The 17,317-nt window shown below is 42.5% G+C and overlaps 2 protein-coding genes across 10 annotated transcripts in view; one reads left to right on the top strand and one right to left on the bottom strand.

Annotated features, from left to right (window-relative positions):
* The window catches only part of SRPK2 (SRSF protein kinase 2), a 237,020-nt gene that overhangs the window by 144,092 nt on the left and 75,611 nt on the right, over nucleotides 1-17,317 (top strand). The gene's annotated exons all lie outside the window — the stretch shown is intronic.
* Nucleotides 3,476-3,877, bottom strand: LOC309810737 (V-type proton ATPase subunit e 1-like; the record flags this gene model as incomplete). The annotated part of the gene is made up of 1 exon (XM_082632966.1): nucleotides 3,476-3,877. One exon carries the CDS (start codon nucleotides 3,875-3,877, stop codon nucleotides 3,476-3,478), a length of 402 nt encoding a protein of 133 aa, XP_082489092.1.

Raw genomic sequence — 17,317 nt, 5'->3', positions numbered from 1 at the left:
CGAGAAAGACTTTGAGGATTGGGCTTAACTTTGTACTTGTCCAAAAAGACCTAGTTAGAACAAGTCATGTGTTTACTGGACAATGTTTATTAAGCAGTTTGCTTACGCGTTAAATTTTTAAAATCTATGTTAGACATCTTTTTTTTTTCCCCAAAGATGGTTATAGCAGCAGTACAACCCATTTTGTCATATTGCCTCGTAGAAATATGTGATAATTAACAATAGAGATCCTTCTGAAACTTTCTTAAATCTCATAACCAATCATGATTATAAAATACATGAGTTTAGAAGCAGAGAGGTTAAGAGGTAGATTGATGCTGACCTTTGCATTAGCACAGTTACAGATGAGCAGAAAGGGCCAGAGGTCTGATAGCGCTATCATGCATAATATATCAGGATGTACCTCCTTATTACTCACAGCTGGAGCCCTGAGGAAACAAGTTCATGGTAACCACACACCAGAAAGGTGAGAATAGAACGTGAGGATTAACCTTTATTGACTGCCTACCACGTGCACAGTTACCATACCAAGGAATTTATGTATCATCCCTTTTAAATTACCATAAACCTCTGACTTTCTTGAGAGGCTCAGGGAAGTTGTCACTGACTTGAATTCTCGTGGATTTTTAAGTGATGGAACCGGCATTCACACCTAACCCACAGGCTTTCTACCAGAAAACTGCATGTTGTTTGGAGCTGGACTTTTATCCTAGCTTTCCAGCCCTAGACAGTTCGTTTTGTTGTTCTTTAGTAAACGCCAAGGGTGGGGGAGGGGTGGGGTGGTGGGGGGGTCAGAGATAGGAGCCACTTTCCCAGCATCCACTTTGTCTTATTTTTCTTTCTTGTCTTTACAAATTAATACTTAATTTCAGTTGCCATGCGCATGGTGCCCAACTGAAAGGAGTAGAAGGGATTTTTGAAAAGTTAATTCCTCTCCCTGACCCTCAGTCGTTGAGCGCCTTTTCCTGGAGGAGAGCCATTATTGTCAGTGTCTTGGTGCTCCCACCAGAAACAGTCTGTTAACATGAGGTGCATGCATTGTATTATATCTGTAAAACAAACGGTACATGCCATACACAAATGCACTGCACCTTTGTATTTATCATTGACATATCTTCCATATTAGTACATAGAGGACAGCCTCTTTATTTTTGTGTAACAACTTTATTGAAAGATAATTCATGTACCATAAAATTTTAAATGTGCAATTCCAAGATGTTTCAGTCTACTCACAGAATTTTGCAACCATCACCAGCCACCTAATTTTAGAACATTTTCATCACCCCCAAAATAAATTCTGTACACTTGAGTAGTTGCCTCCATTTCTTCCCACCTCCTCAGCCATAAGTGGCCACTAACCTACTTTCTCTCTATTCTGGGAGTTACATATAAATGGAATCATATTATATGATCTTTAGTGACTAGCTTCTTTGATTTACCATAATGTTTTCAAGGATCATCCATGTTGTAGCATCTATCAGTACTTCCATTACTTTTTATTGTTGAGTAATATTCTATTATATTACTATTTTGTTTTATTTATCCATTCATCAATTAATGGACATTAGGTTGTTTCTGCTTTGGGGTAGTACGAATGAGGCTAAGAACATTTATGTGCAAGTTTTTATTTTTGATGTATGTTTTAGCTTCTCTTGTGTATATACCTAGGAGTGGAACTGCTGGGTCATATGGTAACTGTTTAATCTTTTGAGAAACTGCTTCTAGTTTTTCAAATGTTTTTCAAAATGAGTGCATCATTTTCCTTTCTTATAAACGGTCTGTGAGGGTTCTAATATCATATTTTTGCCGTCACTTGTTAGTATCTTTTTTTTTTTTTTTTTTTTTTTTAGCGGTACACGGGCCTCTCACCATTGTGGCCTCTCCCGTTCCGGAGCACAGGCTCCGGACACGCAGGCTCAGCGGCCATGGCTCACAGGCCCAGCCGCTCCGCGGCATGTGGGATCCTCCCGGACCGGGGCACGAACCCGTGTCCCCTGCATCGGCAGGCGGACTCTCAACCACTGCGCCACCAGGGAAGCCCAGTATCTGTCTTTTTGATTATTGCCATCCTAGTACGTGTGAATTCATGGTTCATTGTGGTTTTGATTTTTGTTTTTCGGATGGCTAATGATGAACATCTTTTCTAGGAGTTTTAAAGAGTTTTAGCTCTTAACATCTGGGTCTTTGATCTACTGTGGTTAATTTTTGCGTGTAGTGTGAGTTAGGTGTCCTACTTTATTCTTTTGCATGTGGGTATTCATTTATCTCATCACCTTTTGTTTAAAAACACTGCTCTTTCCTTATTGAATGGTCTTGGCACCTTTGTTGAAAAATCATTTGATGGTAATGTGAGGGTTTATTTCTGGACTCTCACACTCTGTTGATTACTGTACCTTTGTAGTAAGTTTTGAAATCAAGAAGCATGAGTCTTCCAGTATTGTTCTTTCTCAATATTGGTTTGGCTATTCTGGGTCATTGCACTTCCATGTGAATTTTAGGAATGGCTTATCAATTTCTGCAAAGAAGCCAACTGGTATTTTGATAGGCGTTAAATTGAATCTGTAGATCAGTTTGGGGCATATTGTCATCTTAACAGAATTAAGTCTTCATTCCATTAACATGGGATGTGTTTCTGTTTATTTAGATCTTCTTTCATTTCTTTCAGTAATCTTTTTTAGCTTTGATAGTATATATTTTGAACTTCTCTTGTTAAATTTATTCCTATGTACCCTTAACACGGGTTTGAACTACTTGGGTCCACTTATATGTGGATTTTTTTTAATAGTATGTACTACAGTACTATACAGTCCACAGATAGTTGACTCTGTGTATATGGAGGAACCACATACACAGAAGGCCAACTATTAAGTTGTACTTCGATTTTCAGCTGTGCCCCAGCCCTCTAATTGTTCAGTGTTCAACTGTATTTTATTCTTTCTTTTTCCATGGAAAGCAGAAGAATAATTTATTCTAAAAGGTGGCAGAAATAAGAAATTCATCCTGAAAATATACTTTGGTATAATTCTGGTGAGACAGATTTTTCCCTCTGAACATGTTCTCCTACTGACTGCCCCAACTGGAGTCTTATTGCCTTGTAACAGTTTTTAAACATTTCGCTGATTCCCATGTTATGAGCAGGCAGGAGCCATCTTCAAATCTGCAGGTTCCAAGGAGAGAGTAACATTATTTCTCAGAAGAACAGCACTTTCTATCTCAGAAGAGTACATAAACATTTTATGAAGGCAGCATACTTTAGGTTAAATAGGTACATCATTCATCAAAGTGTAAAAAAGGTGACCAGAAAAAATACTGCATTGTAGAATAAGGCATTCAAATGCGGTGGGAACATTTAAGGCAGTAGATGGCTAAAACGGGTGAGTTAAGGAAGGTGGTCTGGGTATGGAGGTGATTTTGCATCTAGAGGGGTTCTCTTTGCGGCCTCAGTGACTGAGCACTGGCGAGCAGGTCTTCTTCCTCAAGGCCAATGATGCTTGAGGTACCAGATGGTTTCATTTTTCAACTGTGGTCCAAAGAGAGGGTTGAGTTGGGCCAGAATTGCAATCGGCCAAAAGAAATAGCAGCAAACGGAACAGGTCACCGGTGTGGTGACGCTAACTCCCCGGTTGGGACCCTTCGAGATGAACCGGGGCCCCAGGAAGCTGATGAAACCACAGAACACGCTTATCAGAATGAGAGACACCGTGAGGCCGGTGTAGGCTGTGGTTGCCACCGGAGCTCTGTGTTTTATTCTTTTTGATGCTATTGTGGATGGGATTTTCTTAATTTCATTTGCCTCGTTTTTTATAGAAGAGTTATGTTGTATGCATGTGCCATAATCTATCATCATGTTATTAACAAGTCTCCCATTGATGGACATTTAGACCCCAATATATTGCTATTTGCAGACATTGTCACTGTGAGTATCAGGTGAATTCCAGTAAGGAGGTGTGCTGAGCTAAAGGATATTCAAATATTGGGATCATCTGTCAAATTAAAAATGAGTATACTTTTCCTGTTTATAATTTTACAGCTAAAATTTCCAGTGGTGGGCTGTATAAAAAAATGTTCCAAACTCTTTTCAGTTAATTTTGTTTACTTATTAAAAGTAATGATATGCTAGAGGAGGTTCATGTTGCTAAAATGTTGCCTGGAGCAGCACTGTCCAGTAGAACTTCCTGTGATGATGGAAATGTTCTATTATCTGCACTGTTCAGTACCATAGTCACCAGCTGTATGTGGTTATGGCTGTTTGAGCCCTTAAAATGAGGCTAGGGTGATGGAAGGACTGAATCTTAAATTTTATTCTGTTTAATTTGGCCAGTGGCTGTTGTGTCATATAATTATAGTTGCTGTTTGACTTAAATCTTGCGGAGGTGTGCAGAAGCCACGTTCAAAGTGGTACATCTTGCATTATTTCCTGAGTAGCAGGAGGCAGTTGTTCTAGTTAAGTTTCATCAACATACAGGTCTTAGTAAACAATTCTCCCCCCACCCTCCGCCCCCCTTTTTTTTTTTTTTTTGCGGTAAGCGGGCCTCTCACTGTTGTGGCCTCTCCCATTGCGGAGCACGGGCTCCGGATGCACAGGCCCAGTGGCCATGGCTCACGGGCCCAGCTGCTCTGCGGCATGTGGGATCTTCCCGGACCGGGGCACGAACCTGTCCCCTGCATCGGCAGGCGGGCTCTCAACCACTGCACCACCAGGGAAGCCCTGCCCTTTTTTTTTGTAGTAGCAGTTTACCCTGTACCCAGCTGGCTTCAGATTGCCTACAACAGAGCCTTTTAGAAAGAAACACACGGGTCCTTAGTTCGCTAGTTTTTATATGTATATCTTGTCCTAATGTAAAAAGGTAGGCTTATGTGAGGTAAAACTTATATATTCTCCAAAATCTGTCCTTGAAATTTATGAACTTATCTTGGTGATTATGCTATGGGTCACTGCTTGCAGATCGTCAACCAGGCAGGCTAGAATCTGTTGGTAGTTTGACTAACCTTGTATGTTAGCGCTTAACTAGGCCTTGCTCTTGTCTCTTTAACTCCTCAGTTCTCTTTGGCACTCTCACATGCTTGGAGAGGCATTGTTTACCAGCTGTTTACTCATGACCTCTGTTTCTGTTTGCAGCCTAAACCTTTATTTTTTACCTATAGATTCTATATACCAAGCAGTCCACTGTATTTCTACAATGCTGGACATCCCACATGCCCCTCAAACTCTGATGAGCTGAAACAGAAGTAAGCTTTCACTGCAAGCCATTCCTCCTCCTCCTGCTGTGTTCTCTCTCCAAATTAATGGTAACACTGTCTTACTATCAAAAACCTAGGAGACAGACACCCACCTCGAGCAAATGAATTACTGAGTTCTGAGTTCAGGTTTTCATCATTTCCTCCTGCGACACCTCACTAGTTTCCCTGCTTCTGTCTTTTATCCTTTCTACCCATTCTGTATACCGATTTCATATGTTTTTTGCAGAGAGCAACTCTCTGGTCCTAAAATTGTATTTCAGTGGCTCCTACACGCCTTAAGGATAGAGCGCGAATCCCTTAGAACTGTAGCTCGTTCCTCTGTCAGCTGGCTGCTGCTGGGCCTCTTCCCTGTCTCCAGCCACACTGGGCTAGCTTAGGCCTCTGTGCCTCTCATCACCCTGTTCCTGGGCCTTGGCCACCCTCCTCCACCCCCTGTGCCTCGTTCTGTTCTGTCTCTAAGATCACTCCCAGCCCGTGGATGTTTCTGGCTCAGCCCTCTGGCCACCACCGCCTCTGTAACAACGCTTGGAGCAGTTATGTTCCCATATTCACGTGTTGACAGGCACTTCTCTAGAGCCCTCTTGCTAGACCGTGCATCCCTCAGTGCTGGGCTCCTTTGCACCCCGGCACACGTCATGGTTGCATGGTCTTCGCCAGGGATCCCCAACCCCTGGGCCACGGACCGATACCGGTTGGTGACCTGTTAGGAACCGGGCCGCACAGCAGGAGGTGAGCGGCGGGCGAGTGAAGCCTCATCTGCATTTACAGCTGCTCCCGGTCACTCGCATTACCGCCTGAGCTCCACCTCCTGTCAATTCAGTGGCGGCATTAGACTCTCACAGGAGCACGAACCCTGCTGTGAACTGCGCGTGCGAGGGACCTAGGCTGCGCGCTCCTTATGAGAATCTGATGCCTGATGACCTGAGGGGGAGCTGAGGCGATGCTAGCGCTGGGGAGCGGCTGCAAACACAGATTATCGTTAGCAGCGGGGTTTGACTGCACAGAGACCGTGATAAATCAACTGCCTGCAGACTCATATCAAAGCCCTATCAGGGAGTGGAAAGTGACAAGCTGCACCTTACAGAGTAGACTGGACATAAGCCACACACTTCAGGTGTCACTGTCTCCTGTCACCCCCAGGTGGGACCGTCTAGTTGCAGGAAAACAAGCTCAGGGCTCCCACGGATTCTGCATTATGGTGAGTTGTATAATCATGTCATTATATAGTACAATGTAACAATAGCAGAAATGAAGTGCACAATAAACGTAATGCGCTTGAATCATCCCGAAACCATCCCCCCACCCCATCCCATGGAAAAACTGTCTTCCACGAAACTGGTCCCTGGTGTCAAAAAGGCTGGGGACTGCTGTTATGTGCTATGCTGAGTATCTGTGGAATCCATGGATGCCATTTTTACACGCTTTTGGGCTCTGGATTAAACTTTTCTGTCTGCCTTTCTCTTCTTCAGTAGTAATAACATGTACTGCCAGGCCTCACACTGTTTTATGAAATATTAATAATACAGGTGGATGAGAAGTCTATAGCTCTGTCATATATATGTTGTCAGGTGGTCAAGTAGTCAACTGGTTTGTTGTCTAAGGTGTAGTTTAGTTGGGAAGCAGGTGTGATTTGCTTACATCTTCACTAACTATGTTCAGTGTTCTAGAAGACAACACAGTCTTAGTAGGACCGTGTAGTGTCTGGCTTGGAATTATGATGGTTTCTGTTAGAATTTGGGGAATAAGGTTTTGTTTTCCTTTCTTTTTAACTTGCCTGTGCCCCAAAGAGAATTGGCTGTCACATTGTTATTACCCAGCTTCTTAATTCCTCTGATCATTTCAAGTATTAAAAAAACCCCAGATTTGGTTGAGGCCAAAATCTGATAATTTAAAGTGAACTACTCTATTACGTATTGAGAACTTGGCCGCTCTATTCATTTTCTATTGCTGCACAAATTACCACACACTTAGCAGGTAAAAACAATACCTGTTTATTAGCTCACAGTTCTGTAGGTCAGAAGTTAGGGCTGCACAGGTGGCTGATTTCTCACTGGACCGAAACCAAGCTGCTGGCCAAGGCTGCGGTTCTCATTTGGGGATTGGACTCCTCTTTTAAGATGACTAGTTGTTGGCAGAACTCTTCCTTGCACTGAAGTTGTTGTTATCCTTCTAGCTGTTGGCTGGGGACCACTCTCACTGCTAGAGGCCACCCGTAATTCCTTGCTCTGTGGCCCTAATGGGCAGTTCCTGGCATGAATGTTTGCTTTTTTCCAGGCTAGCTCAAGCACGCCCCTGACTTCTTCTGTGACCAGCCAGAGAAAACCCTCACCTGTAAAAAGGCTCATGTGGTTAGGTTAGGCCCACCCAGTGTATCTGCCCTTTTGCCATATAACATAACATAATTACAAGAGTGATACCGTATTCACAGGGCTACCCACACTCAGAGGAACAGGGAATTACACAGGGCAAGGGTCATTGAGGCTTATTTTAGAATTCTGCCTACCATAGCAGACACTTCACATTTAGGTTTGATTTATACAAAGTTTAGAAATTCTCTTTTCATTGGAGAGGAATACATGAAATCATTGTGGCTTTTTCCTCCCTAGCTGTGTGACTTTACCCAGTGCTACAGCAGCTAGCCTTTTTAGATAAGCTATTTTGAGAGAAAGTGTATACTGATTGATTCTGTCCTTAAGTAGAAATGCCAGATTGCATGTTTCTCAGGCTGACAATTACCACCAAGAGAGGAAGAGTGAGAAGGAGGGTGGGAGGAAGAGAGTGAGTTTTAGATTTAGGCTGTCGACATACGAGGAAAGAAAAAGAAATTTGACTTTATGTGAATGTCCCTAGAATACTACCTGAAGAAATTGGTTTGGGATTTCTTTTCTTCTCCATCAAATCTGAATGAGATCCTTGCTGGGTAGAGTAATCTTGGTTGCAGGTTTTTCTCCTTCATCACTTCAAATATGTCCTGCCAGTCCCTTCTGGCTTGCAGCGTTTCTGCTGAAAGGTCAGCTGTTAACCTTATGGGGATTCCCTTGTGTGTTATTTGTTGTTTTTCCCTTGCTGCTTTTAATATGTTTTCTTTGTATTTAATTTTTGACAGTTTGATTAATATGTGTCTTGGCGTATTTCTCCTTGGATTTATCCTGTATGGGACTCTCTGTGCCTCCTGGACTTGACTGACTATTTCCTTTCCCATATTAGGGAAGTTTTCAACTATAATCTCTTCAAATATTTTCTCAGTCCCTTTCTTTTTCTCTTCTTCTTCTGGAACCCCTATAATTCGAATGTTGGTGTGTTTAATGTTGTCCCAGAGGTCTCTGAGACTGTCCTCTGTTCTTTTCATTCTTTTTTCTTTATTTTGCTCTGCATCAGTTATTTCCACTATTTTATCTTCCACCTCACTTATCCGTTCTTCTGCCTCAGTTATTCTGCTATTGATCCCATCTAGAGTATTTTTTATTTCATTTATTGTGTTTTTAATCAATGCTTGATTCATCTTTAGTTCTTCTAGGTCCTTGTTAACTGTTTCTTGCATTTTGTCTATTCTATTTCCAAGATTTTGGATCATCTTTACCATCATTATTCTGAATTCTTTTTCAGGTAGACTGCCTATTTCCTCTTCATTTGTTAGGTCTGGTGGGTTTTTATCTTGCTCCTTCTCCTGCTGTGTGTTTTTCTGTCTTCTCATTTTGCTTATGTTACTGTGTTTGGGGTCTCCTTTTTGCAGGCTGCAGGTTCGTAGTTCCCGTTGTTTTTGGTGTCTGTCCCCAGTGGCTAAGGTTGGTTTAGTGGGTTGTGTAGGCTTCTTGGTGGAGGGGACTAGTGCCTGTGTTCTGGTGGATGAGGCTGGATCTTGTCTTTCTGGTGGGCAGGTCCACGTCTGGTGGTGTGTTTTGGGGTGTCTGCGGACTTTTTATGATTTTAGGCCACCTCTCTGCTAATGGGTGGCGTTGTGTTCCTGTCTTGCTAGTTGTTTGGCATAGGGTGTCCAGCACTGTAGCTTGCTGGTCGTTGAGTGAAGCTGGGTGCTGGTGTTGAGATGGAGATCTCTGGAAGATTTTCGCCGTTTGATATAATGTGGAGCTGGGAGGTCTCTTGTGGACCAGTGTCCTGAAGTTGGCTCTCCCACCTCAGAGGCACAGCACTGACTCCTGGCTCCTCAACTTGGGATGATGTGTTGTCCATTCATGTATTCCACAGATGCAGGGTACATCAAGTTGATTGTGGAGCTTTAATCCGCTGCTTCTGAGGCTGCTGGGAGAGGTTTCCCTTTCTCTTCTTTGTTCTCACAGCTCCTGGGTCTCAGCTTTGGATTTGGCCCCGCCTCTGCGTGTAGGTCGCCGGAGGGCGTCTGTTCTTCGCTCAGACAGGACAGGGTTAAAGGAGCAGCCGCGTCGGGGACTCTGGCTCACTCAGGCCGGTGGGGAGGGAGGGGCACGGAGTGCGGGGCGAGCCTGCGGCGGCAGAGGCCGACGTGACGTTGCACCAGCCCGAGGCGCGCCGTGCGTTCTCCCAGGGAAGCCGTCCCTGGCTCCCGGGACCCCGGCAGTGATGGGCTGCACAGGCTCCCCGGAAGGGGGGTGTGGATAGTAACCTGTGCTCGCACACAGGCCTCGTGGCGGCGTCAGCAGCCCAAGCCCGTCTCTGGGGTCCGCGCTTTCAGCCGCGGCTCGCGGCCGTCTCTGGAGCTCCTTTAAGCAGTGCTCTTAATCCCCTCTCCTCGTGCACCAGGAAACAAAGAGGGAAGAAAAAGTCTCTTGCCTCTTCGGCTGGTCCAGACTTTTTCCCGGACTCCCTCCTGGCTAGCTGTGGCGCATTAGCCCCTTCAGGCTGTGTTCACGCCGCCAGCCCCAGTCCTCTCGCTGCGCTCCGACTGGAGCCCTAGCCTCAGCTCCCAGTGCCGCCCGCCCCGGCGGCCGAGCAGACAAGCCTCTCGGGCTGCTGAGTGCCGGTCGGCACCGATCCTCTGTGTGGGAATCTCTCCGCTTTGCCCTACCCAGGTACGTGGGGAGTTTCTTGCCTTTTGGGAGGTCTGAGGTCTTCTGCCAGCGTTCAGTAGGTGTTCTGTAGGAGTTGTTCCACGTGTAGATGTATTTCTGGTGTATCTGTGGGGAGGAAGGTGATCTCCGCGTCTTACTCTTCGGCCATCTTCCCCGGAAGTCTCGGGATTTCTTTTCTTTATGTTTTGGTTAAAGATTAACAATTAATTTCTTAAATGGTGTCAGTTGCCATTTAAGCTGATAACAAAGGAAAGTACTTCTTTTTCTGCCAAATGTGAAGTTTACTTCTTTTTCTCTGCTGGAATGGAAAAGAAAAAGCAGCTGGAAGGAAATCAGAGAACTCCCATCTGGTTGCCATGGCAATTTAGAGCAGATGATGTACGCATTTTGCTAGGGTTGTTTAGTTTTTCCTCACTTTACTAATAGAGCAAATGTACATGAAAAATATAATATGAAGTCGATGAGCATGATAAAATAATATTAGTATTCTAATGTAATATTTAAAGAAAAAAATATATTTTTTACCTGCATTTTTATGATAGCCCTATTTGGAGTAATGATTAGAATATTTAGTTATGTTTTATGTAGGGCAAAATAAATATAGTTCTTTGTGAAAAATATGAATGACTAGTTGGCATTTTGCTTTCTAAATTTTTTATTCCAGTCACTGAGTTGGTACATTTTCTTATGTATACATACACGTTCTTAAATTACTAGTGCCTTATAGAAACTTCAGATGATTAGATAGACTCTCTCTACTTTTTACAGAACTACATGTTATTTTTCACTGTGAATGTACTAGGCATTTGTAAAAGAGACCATGCATATAGATTGCTTAAATCTAAATGTAGATATTTATGATTTTTCTTGGAAGCATATACTTTATTAAGGTATAAGGTGGATATTAAAAGGTATTATATAGTCGTATAGGCTTTTGCTTTTTAAAAAATAGCTTTTTGAGGTATAATTCAAATACCATACAACTTAGACATTTAAAGTATGCAGTTCAGTATTTTTTAAGTATATTCACATGGTTGTATAACCATCACCACATGAGAACATTTTCATGCCTCCTGAAGAATCCCCCATATCTATTAACAGTCAGTCTCCATTTCTCTTCTCTCTTCCCCTGCTCCCAACTCCAAGCAACCATTAATACACTCTACAAATTTCCCTATTCTGGACGTTTTGATATAAAATGGCATCATTCAACATGTGTTCTTTTCTGACTCGTGTTTTTCATTTAGCGTAATGTTTTCAAGGGTCATCCTTGCTGTAACATGTATCATCAGTACTTCATTTGTTTTTATTGCTGAATAATATTACATTGTAAGGATATACCACGTTTTACTTATCCATCTATCAGTTGATGCACATTTGGGTTGTTGCTGCATTTTATCTATTCTGAATAGCCCTGCTATGAACGTTTTTACACAAGATTTTGTGGGGTCAAACGTTATCATTTCTCTTGGGTATATACCTCGGAGTGGAATTGCTGGGTTTTATGGTAACTCTAAATTCAACCTTTTTCGGAACTACCAGATATTCCAGAACAGCTGCCCTATATTATAATCCTGCTACAATGTATGATGGTTCCAATTTCTTCTTTCTTGACAATACTTGTTGTTGTCTGGTGTTTTTTTAATATAACCATCCTATTGGACGTGAAGTAGTATCTCATTGTGGTTTTGACTTCCCTTTTCCAAATGACTAATGATGTTGAACATCTTTTCATATATGTGCTTATTGGTCATTTGTATATCTTCTTTGGAGAAATGTCTGTTCTACTTCTTTAATTTTTAAAATTTGTCTCTTTATCATCGTGTTACAAATTTCTTTTTATATTCTAGATACAAGTTTCTTTAAAGCTGTATGATTTATAAATATATTCTTCCATTCTCTGGGTTGTCTTTACTTTTTCTTCTTTTTTTTTTTTTTTGCGGTACGTGGGCCTCTCACTGTTGTGGCCTCTCCCGTTGCAGAGCACAGGCTCCGGATGCGCAGACTCAGCGGCCGTGGCTCACAGGCCCAGCCGCTCTGCGGCATGTGGGATCTTCCCGGACCGGGGCACGAACCCATCTCCCCTGCATCGGCAGGCAGACTCTCAACCACTTCGCCACCAGGGAAGCCCTGTCTTTACTTTCTTGATGGTGCCCTTTGAAACACAAACGTTCTTAATTTTGTTCAAGTCCAGTTTTATCTTTTTTTTTTCTTCTATTGCTTATGCTTTTAATATCATATCTAAGAAACATTGCCAAACCTAAGGTAATCGACATTTACTCATTTTTTTTCCTGCAAGTTATTAATTTTTTAAAAAATATTTTTATTTATTTATTTGGCTGCACTGGGTCTTAGTTGCGTCACACGGGATCTTTTAGTTGGAGCATGCGGGATCTTTTAGTTGCGACACGCATGTGGGATCTAGTTCCCTGGCCAGGGATCGAACCTGGGCCCCTGCCTTGGGAGTGTGAAGTCTTAACCACTGGGCCACCAAGGGAAGTCCCGGGTTATTAATTTTGAGTTAATATTTATGTATTTATGTGAGGTAGGGTTACAACATTATTTTGTGTGCAGATAGCCATTTGTCCCAGTACCATTTGTTGAAAGACTAATCTTTCATCATTTAGTAGTTTTGGCACTGTTGTTGAAAATATTTATGAGCTTCTCCCCCCACCGGCTTATGTGCTTCTAGTAATTCTTTTTTTTTTTTTTTCCCTGACCACACCGCATGGCTTGCAGGATCTTAGTTCCCTGACCAGGGATTGAACCCAGGCCACAGCAGTGACAGCACCGAGTCCTAACCACTGGACCACCAGGGAACTCCATGTTAATTCTTATATGTAATAACTTTTTTGGTTTGTTTTTTGAAATAACTTCTTGATGGTTTTCAGTAGGATTAGTGAAAGTTGTCTTTTTTTTTTTTTTTTTAATCGCTTGATGTATTTCATGAGTATACACTTGGTGAGATCACCTCTTGATCTTTTAAACAGTTGAGATTTAACCAGGCTTTGAGGTGCTGTAGAAGCCACCAGAGACCACTTTGAAGAAGCCAGCCTTAAAGACAGTGTGGCATCATTCTCTCTTACGTACATCTGCCCTAAGACAAATTTACTGTGTTCTTCCTGTGCGGTAGGCAGTAACAAGGCTGGATGGGATGAAAAGGAGTCAGTGATTGGACTGTAACATTTGGTAGTTACAGTGTACTTATCTTACTATGATGAACTGGGTAATTTGAGAGTTGGTGATAATTGGTGTGAAGCAGATTACTGGGAGAAGCCTCAGAAAAAAAAATATTCACTGATGTGACCAGGAATCTCTGCCAAGACACTCCTCTGCTGTTGTTGAACCTGAGGGTCTAGAGTGGTGCCATCTAATAGAAATGTAATGTGAGCCTCATTTGTAATTTAAAGTGTTCTAGTAGCCACATTAAAAAAAAAGCAGATGAATTTAATTTTAATAATTTATTATATCCAAAGCATTATTATTTTAACATGTAATAAATATAAAATTATTAATAAAATATTTTACATTTTTTTGTACTAAGTCTTGGCAATTCAGTCCGTATTTTACACTTAGAACACATCTCAATAAGGACTAGGCACATTTTCAGTGGTCAGCACCCACATGGGGCCAAAGGACAGCAGAGTTCCAGATGTTTTGATATGATAGCCAGTCAAGATATTACATCAACATTACTCAACTTCCTCTGTATTTCAAGGTACCCTGACTCATCCCTTTAACTTGATAGAACTGGCTTTGGGGGAACTATCTGCCTGCCTGTTCAGCATGGCCCTCCCTGACACCAGAGGGTCTGAGAATTTTGTTAAGCAAGTGACGTGGCAGCTCACCAAGAGACACACATTATGATAAAGATACCTGAGCCTCTCAAACTAGAGAAAATGGGCATGTAAAAATTAGAGTCTCTTCTCCCTTATCATAAATACAGTCTATTCCATTGACGTAAAGGTATATGTAGCAAATGCCACCGATGAAGTGGTGCTCACATGGGCATGATTTTGCCACCCTCCCTCTCCCCTCCCTCCCCCCCCCACCCACTTGTCAGTGTCTGGACATAGGTTTCTTTTGGTGACGATTAAAAAATTTTTTATTGGAGTATAGTTGATTTACAATGTTGTGTTAGTTTCAGGTGTACAGCAAAGTGAATCAGTTATACATATACATACATCCAGTGTTGGTTTTTTTAAAGATTCTTGTCCCATGTAGGCCATTGCAGAGTATTGAGTAGAGTTCCCTGTGCTATACAGCAGGTTCTGATTAGTTATCTATTTTACATATAGTAGTATGTATATTGTCAATCCCAATCTCCCGATTTATCCCCCGCCCCGCTCATCCCCTGGTAACCGTGAGTTTGTTTTCTACATTTGTGAGTCTACTTCTATTTTGTAAATAAGTTCATTTGTACCCTTTTTTTAAAAATTCCACATATAAACGATATCATATATTTGTCTTTCTCTGTCTGACTTACTTCACTTAGTATGATAATCTCTAGGTCCACCCATGTTGCTGCAAATGGCATTACTTCATTCTTCTTTATGGCTGAGTAATATTCCATTGTATATATGTACCACATCTTCTTTATCCATTCCTCTGTTGGTGGACATTTAGGTTGCTTGGTCTCTGGACATGTCTATGATGATCACAACTGACATGTAGTGGCTGGAGGCCAGGCTGACACCATTCTACAGTGTACGAAACAGCACTCACAGCCGTGAGTTTCCTGGCCCAAGTATCAGTGGTGTTGATCGTAGCAGTGCCCTGCAGCCGTGGAACAAGATCTTCTAGTTCTTCCCTTTTCATTAGTTGTTACATAGTCTCCACAGGGAATATGTGTTTTTTTTTTTTTTTTTTTTTTTAATTTAGAGAATCTCTTCATTTTTGCATATAAAATTTCTTAGGAAGAAATAGTCAACTTTGAAAGTGCTTTTGGTTGAGCAAATTTGTCAGATAGATAGATTCCACCCCCAGGAATGGGTCATGTAAATCTTTTCTCTGGCCTCTTCCCTTTGGGGAAGCGTTGAAACTGGTGCAGTTCCTCTCCTACCTCCCCTTCCTCAGGCCTCTTTTCCCTAGGACCGTTTTATTTTCAGTAAAGGCATGTCTGTTAAAAGGAAAATGAGCATTTGCAAGGCTGCCAGAAAGATGACTGCACTTCCGTAAGGTCTCTTGGGATTTTTTTGGAGGTCCGGGCAGTGATGTTGGTGTTTGGTTGTGATGACTCCCTTTCAGTACTCCATCATGAGGCATGGTTAATTCAGAATGTTATCACCACCATTGTCCTAATGTCTGTTACCTAGGGAGCTGTAACTGTGAGTCTCCATACATTCTAGCAAATAGAAATCACTGCAAGTCATTTTCAGATGATAAACGTTGTTTAGTTGTCCTGCCAGAGGTCATCGTACTTGCCAGTGCTGACCTTGAAGGTTACCTGTGGGCTGTGAGCCCCCACCCCATCCTCATGACTGCTGGTGTTTCTACTGCCTTCCTTCGTTTGCTGTGGCACTTTGAGTTTTTGGTGGCAACCCACGTAAATGAGCTGTAACTACCTTAGGCTGAAGGCAGTGTGCTAAAGGCTATTTGGGGGCTCCTAGATTTGGCAAGAATTTAGAGGTTCAGCTTAGAAAGGGGCAGGTTCTCTGACCCTGCCTCTTACTAGCAGCTAGGATGAGTTTGCACCCTGTGATGGCTGACCTTCTCAAGCAAGGTTCCACGGCTCTGTGCCCTAGGCTGTACCACACTGAGGAGAGAGGACTGGAGCCAGCCTTTCATTGTGCAGGGAGTAGCAGTGTTCCAAAACATGCTTTTAGAAAGGGAGCATCAGTACTGGGCAGGCCAAAAAAAATGGCCATTATCTACCACATCAGTGTCTGTGAGTTTCCCCTTGCTCCCCAGACTAGAGGCCCTCTGTTCATCCCACTGAAACTGCCTCTGGGGAGCAGTCCATCAGCCGAACCCCCTTGCCCCTACCACTCGGTATCTTTTCCCTCTTCACTTTTTATCTGTAGAGCTGTGGCCAGCTCAGGGAGAGCAGTGATGGTCCTGTTGTTAGGGCAGCTTGCAGCTCAAGAGAGGTTCTGCATCCAGTTGAGACTATTGGTTCAAGATTCCCCATTGGGATATGGCTAGAAGGAGCAGTTAAATTTTATAAGTGAAAGCTTGATTTTATAGAATTGCATTATGAATGCTTTACTTCTAAACAAATGTATTTAATATATCCTGAGTTATTCTAGATATCTGAAAGGTTTACATCTGTAACCTCTTAGGTTGTTTGTTTGTTTTTAGTATTATAGGTTTTCCTATCTTTTGTAAAAGAGTATACTAAACATTTAGCCTTTTTGTAACAATTAGAAATAACCATTGGAAGTCTTGCATTGATGTATGGATTGTATTTGTATTTGACTGCAGTGGATGTTTTCTTTGTTTAATTTCCAATTTGGGACAGTGTTCTTGTCTTGCTAAAGGTGTACATTACAGTATACATTAGTTGGCTTTAATGAGTTATCCTGGAAATCTAACCACATTCCTACTGTTTCTATGGGGAAAGGAATTCTGATTTTAAAATGATGGAAAATAAGCCCTTTTTTATTTTTTAATTTTTTTTTTTTTTGCTGTACGCGGGCCTCTCACTGTCGTGGCCTCTCCCGTTGCGGAGCACAGGGTCCAGATGCGCAGGCTCATCGGCCATGGCTCACAGGCCCAGCCGCTCTGCGGCATGTGGGATGTGGGATCTTCCCGGACCGGGGCACGAACCCGTGTCCCCTGCATCGGCAGGCGGACTCGCAACCACTGCACCACCAGGGAAGCCCCAGCCCTTTTTTTTAAAGTCCAGGGTGGCTTTCCTCTGTCTTTTTCTAATCTCTGGGGGATGTGTTCTAACTACTAAGGCTGTGTATTGTGGGGGGATAACTCTTTTTCACTTACAATTCATAATATTATCAAGACTTAAGAAATAATGACGCTTGGAGTGAAAACGGGCCTGCAGAAGTATTCCTTGGTTAATAAGGGTAGTCACTCCCCCGCCCCCCACTTGTGTTTTGAAACATTACTTGAAT

Source organism: Mesoplodon mirus, assembly GCF_964341445.2.
Source record: "Mesoplodon mirus genome assembly, chromosome: 9".
Taxonomy (NCBI): Eukaryota; Metazoa; Chordata; class Mammalia; order Artiodactyla; family Ziphiidae; genus Mesoplodon; species Mesoplodon mirus.
This window is presented reverse-complemented; position numbering and strand designations above follow the sequence as displayed.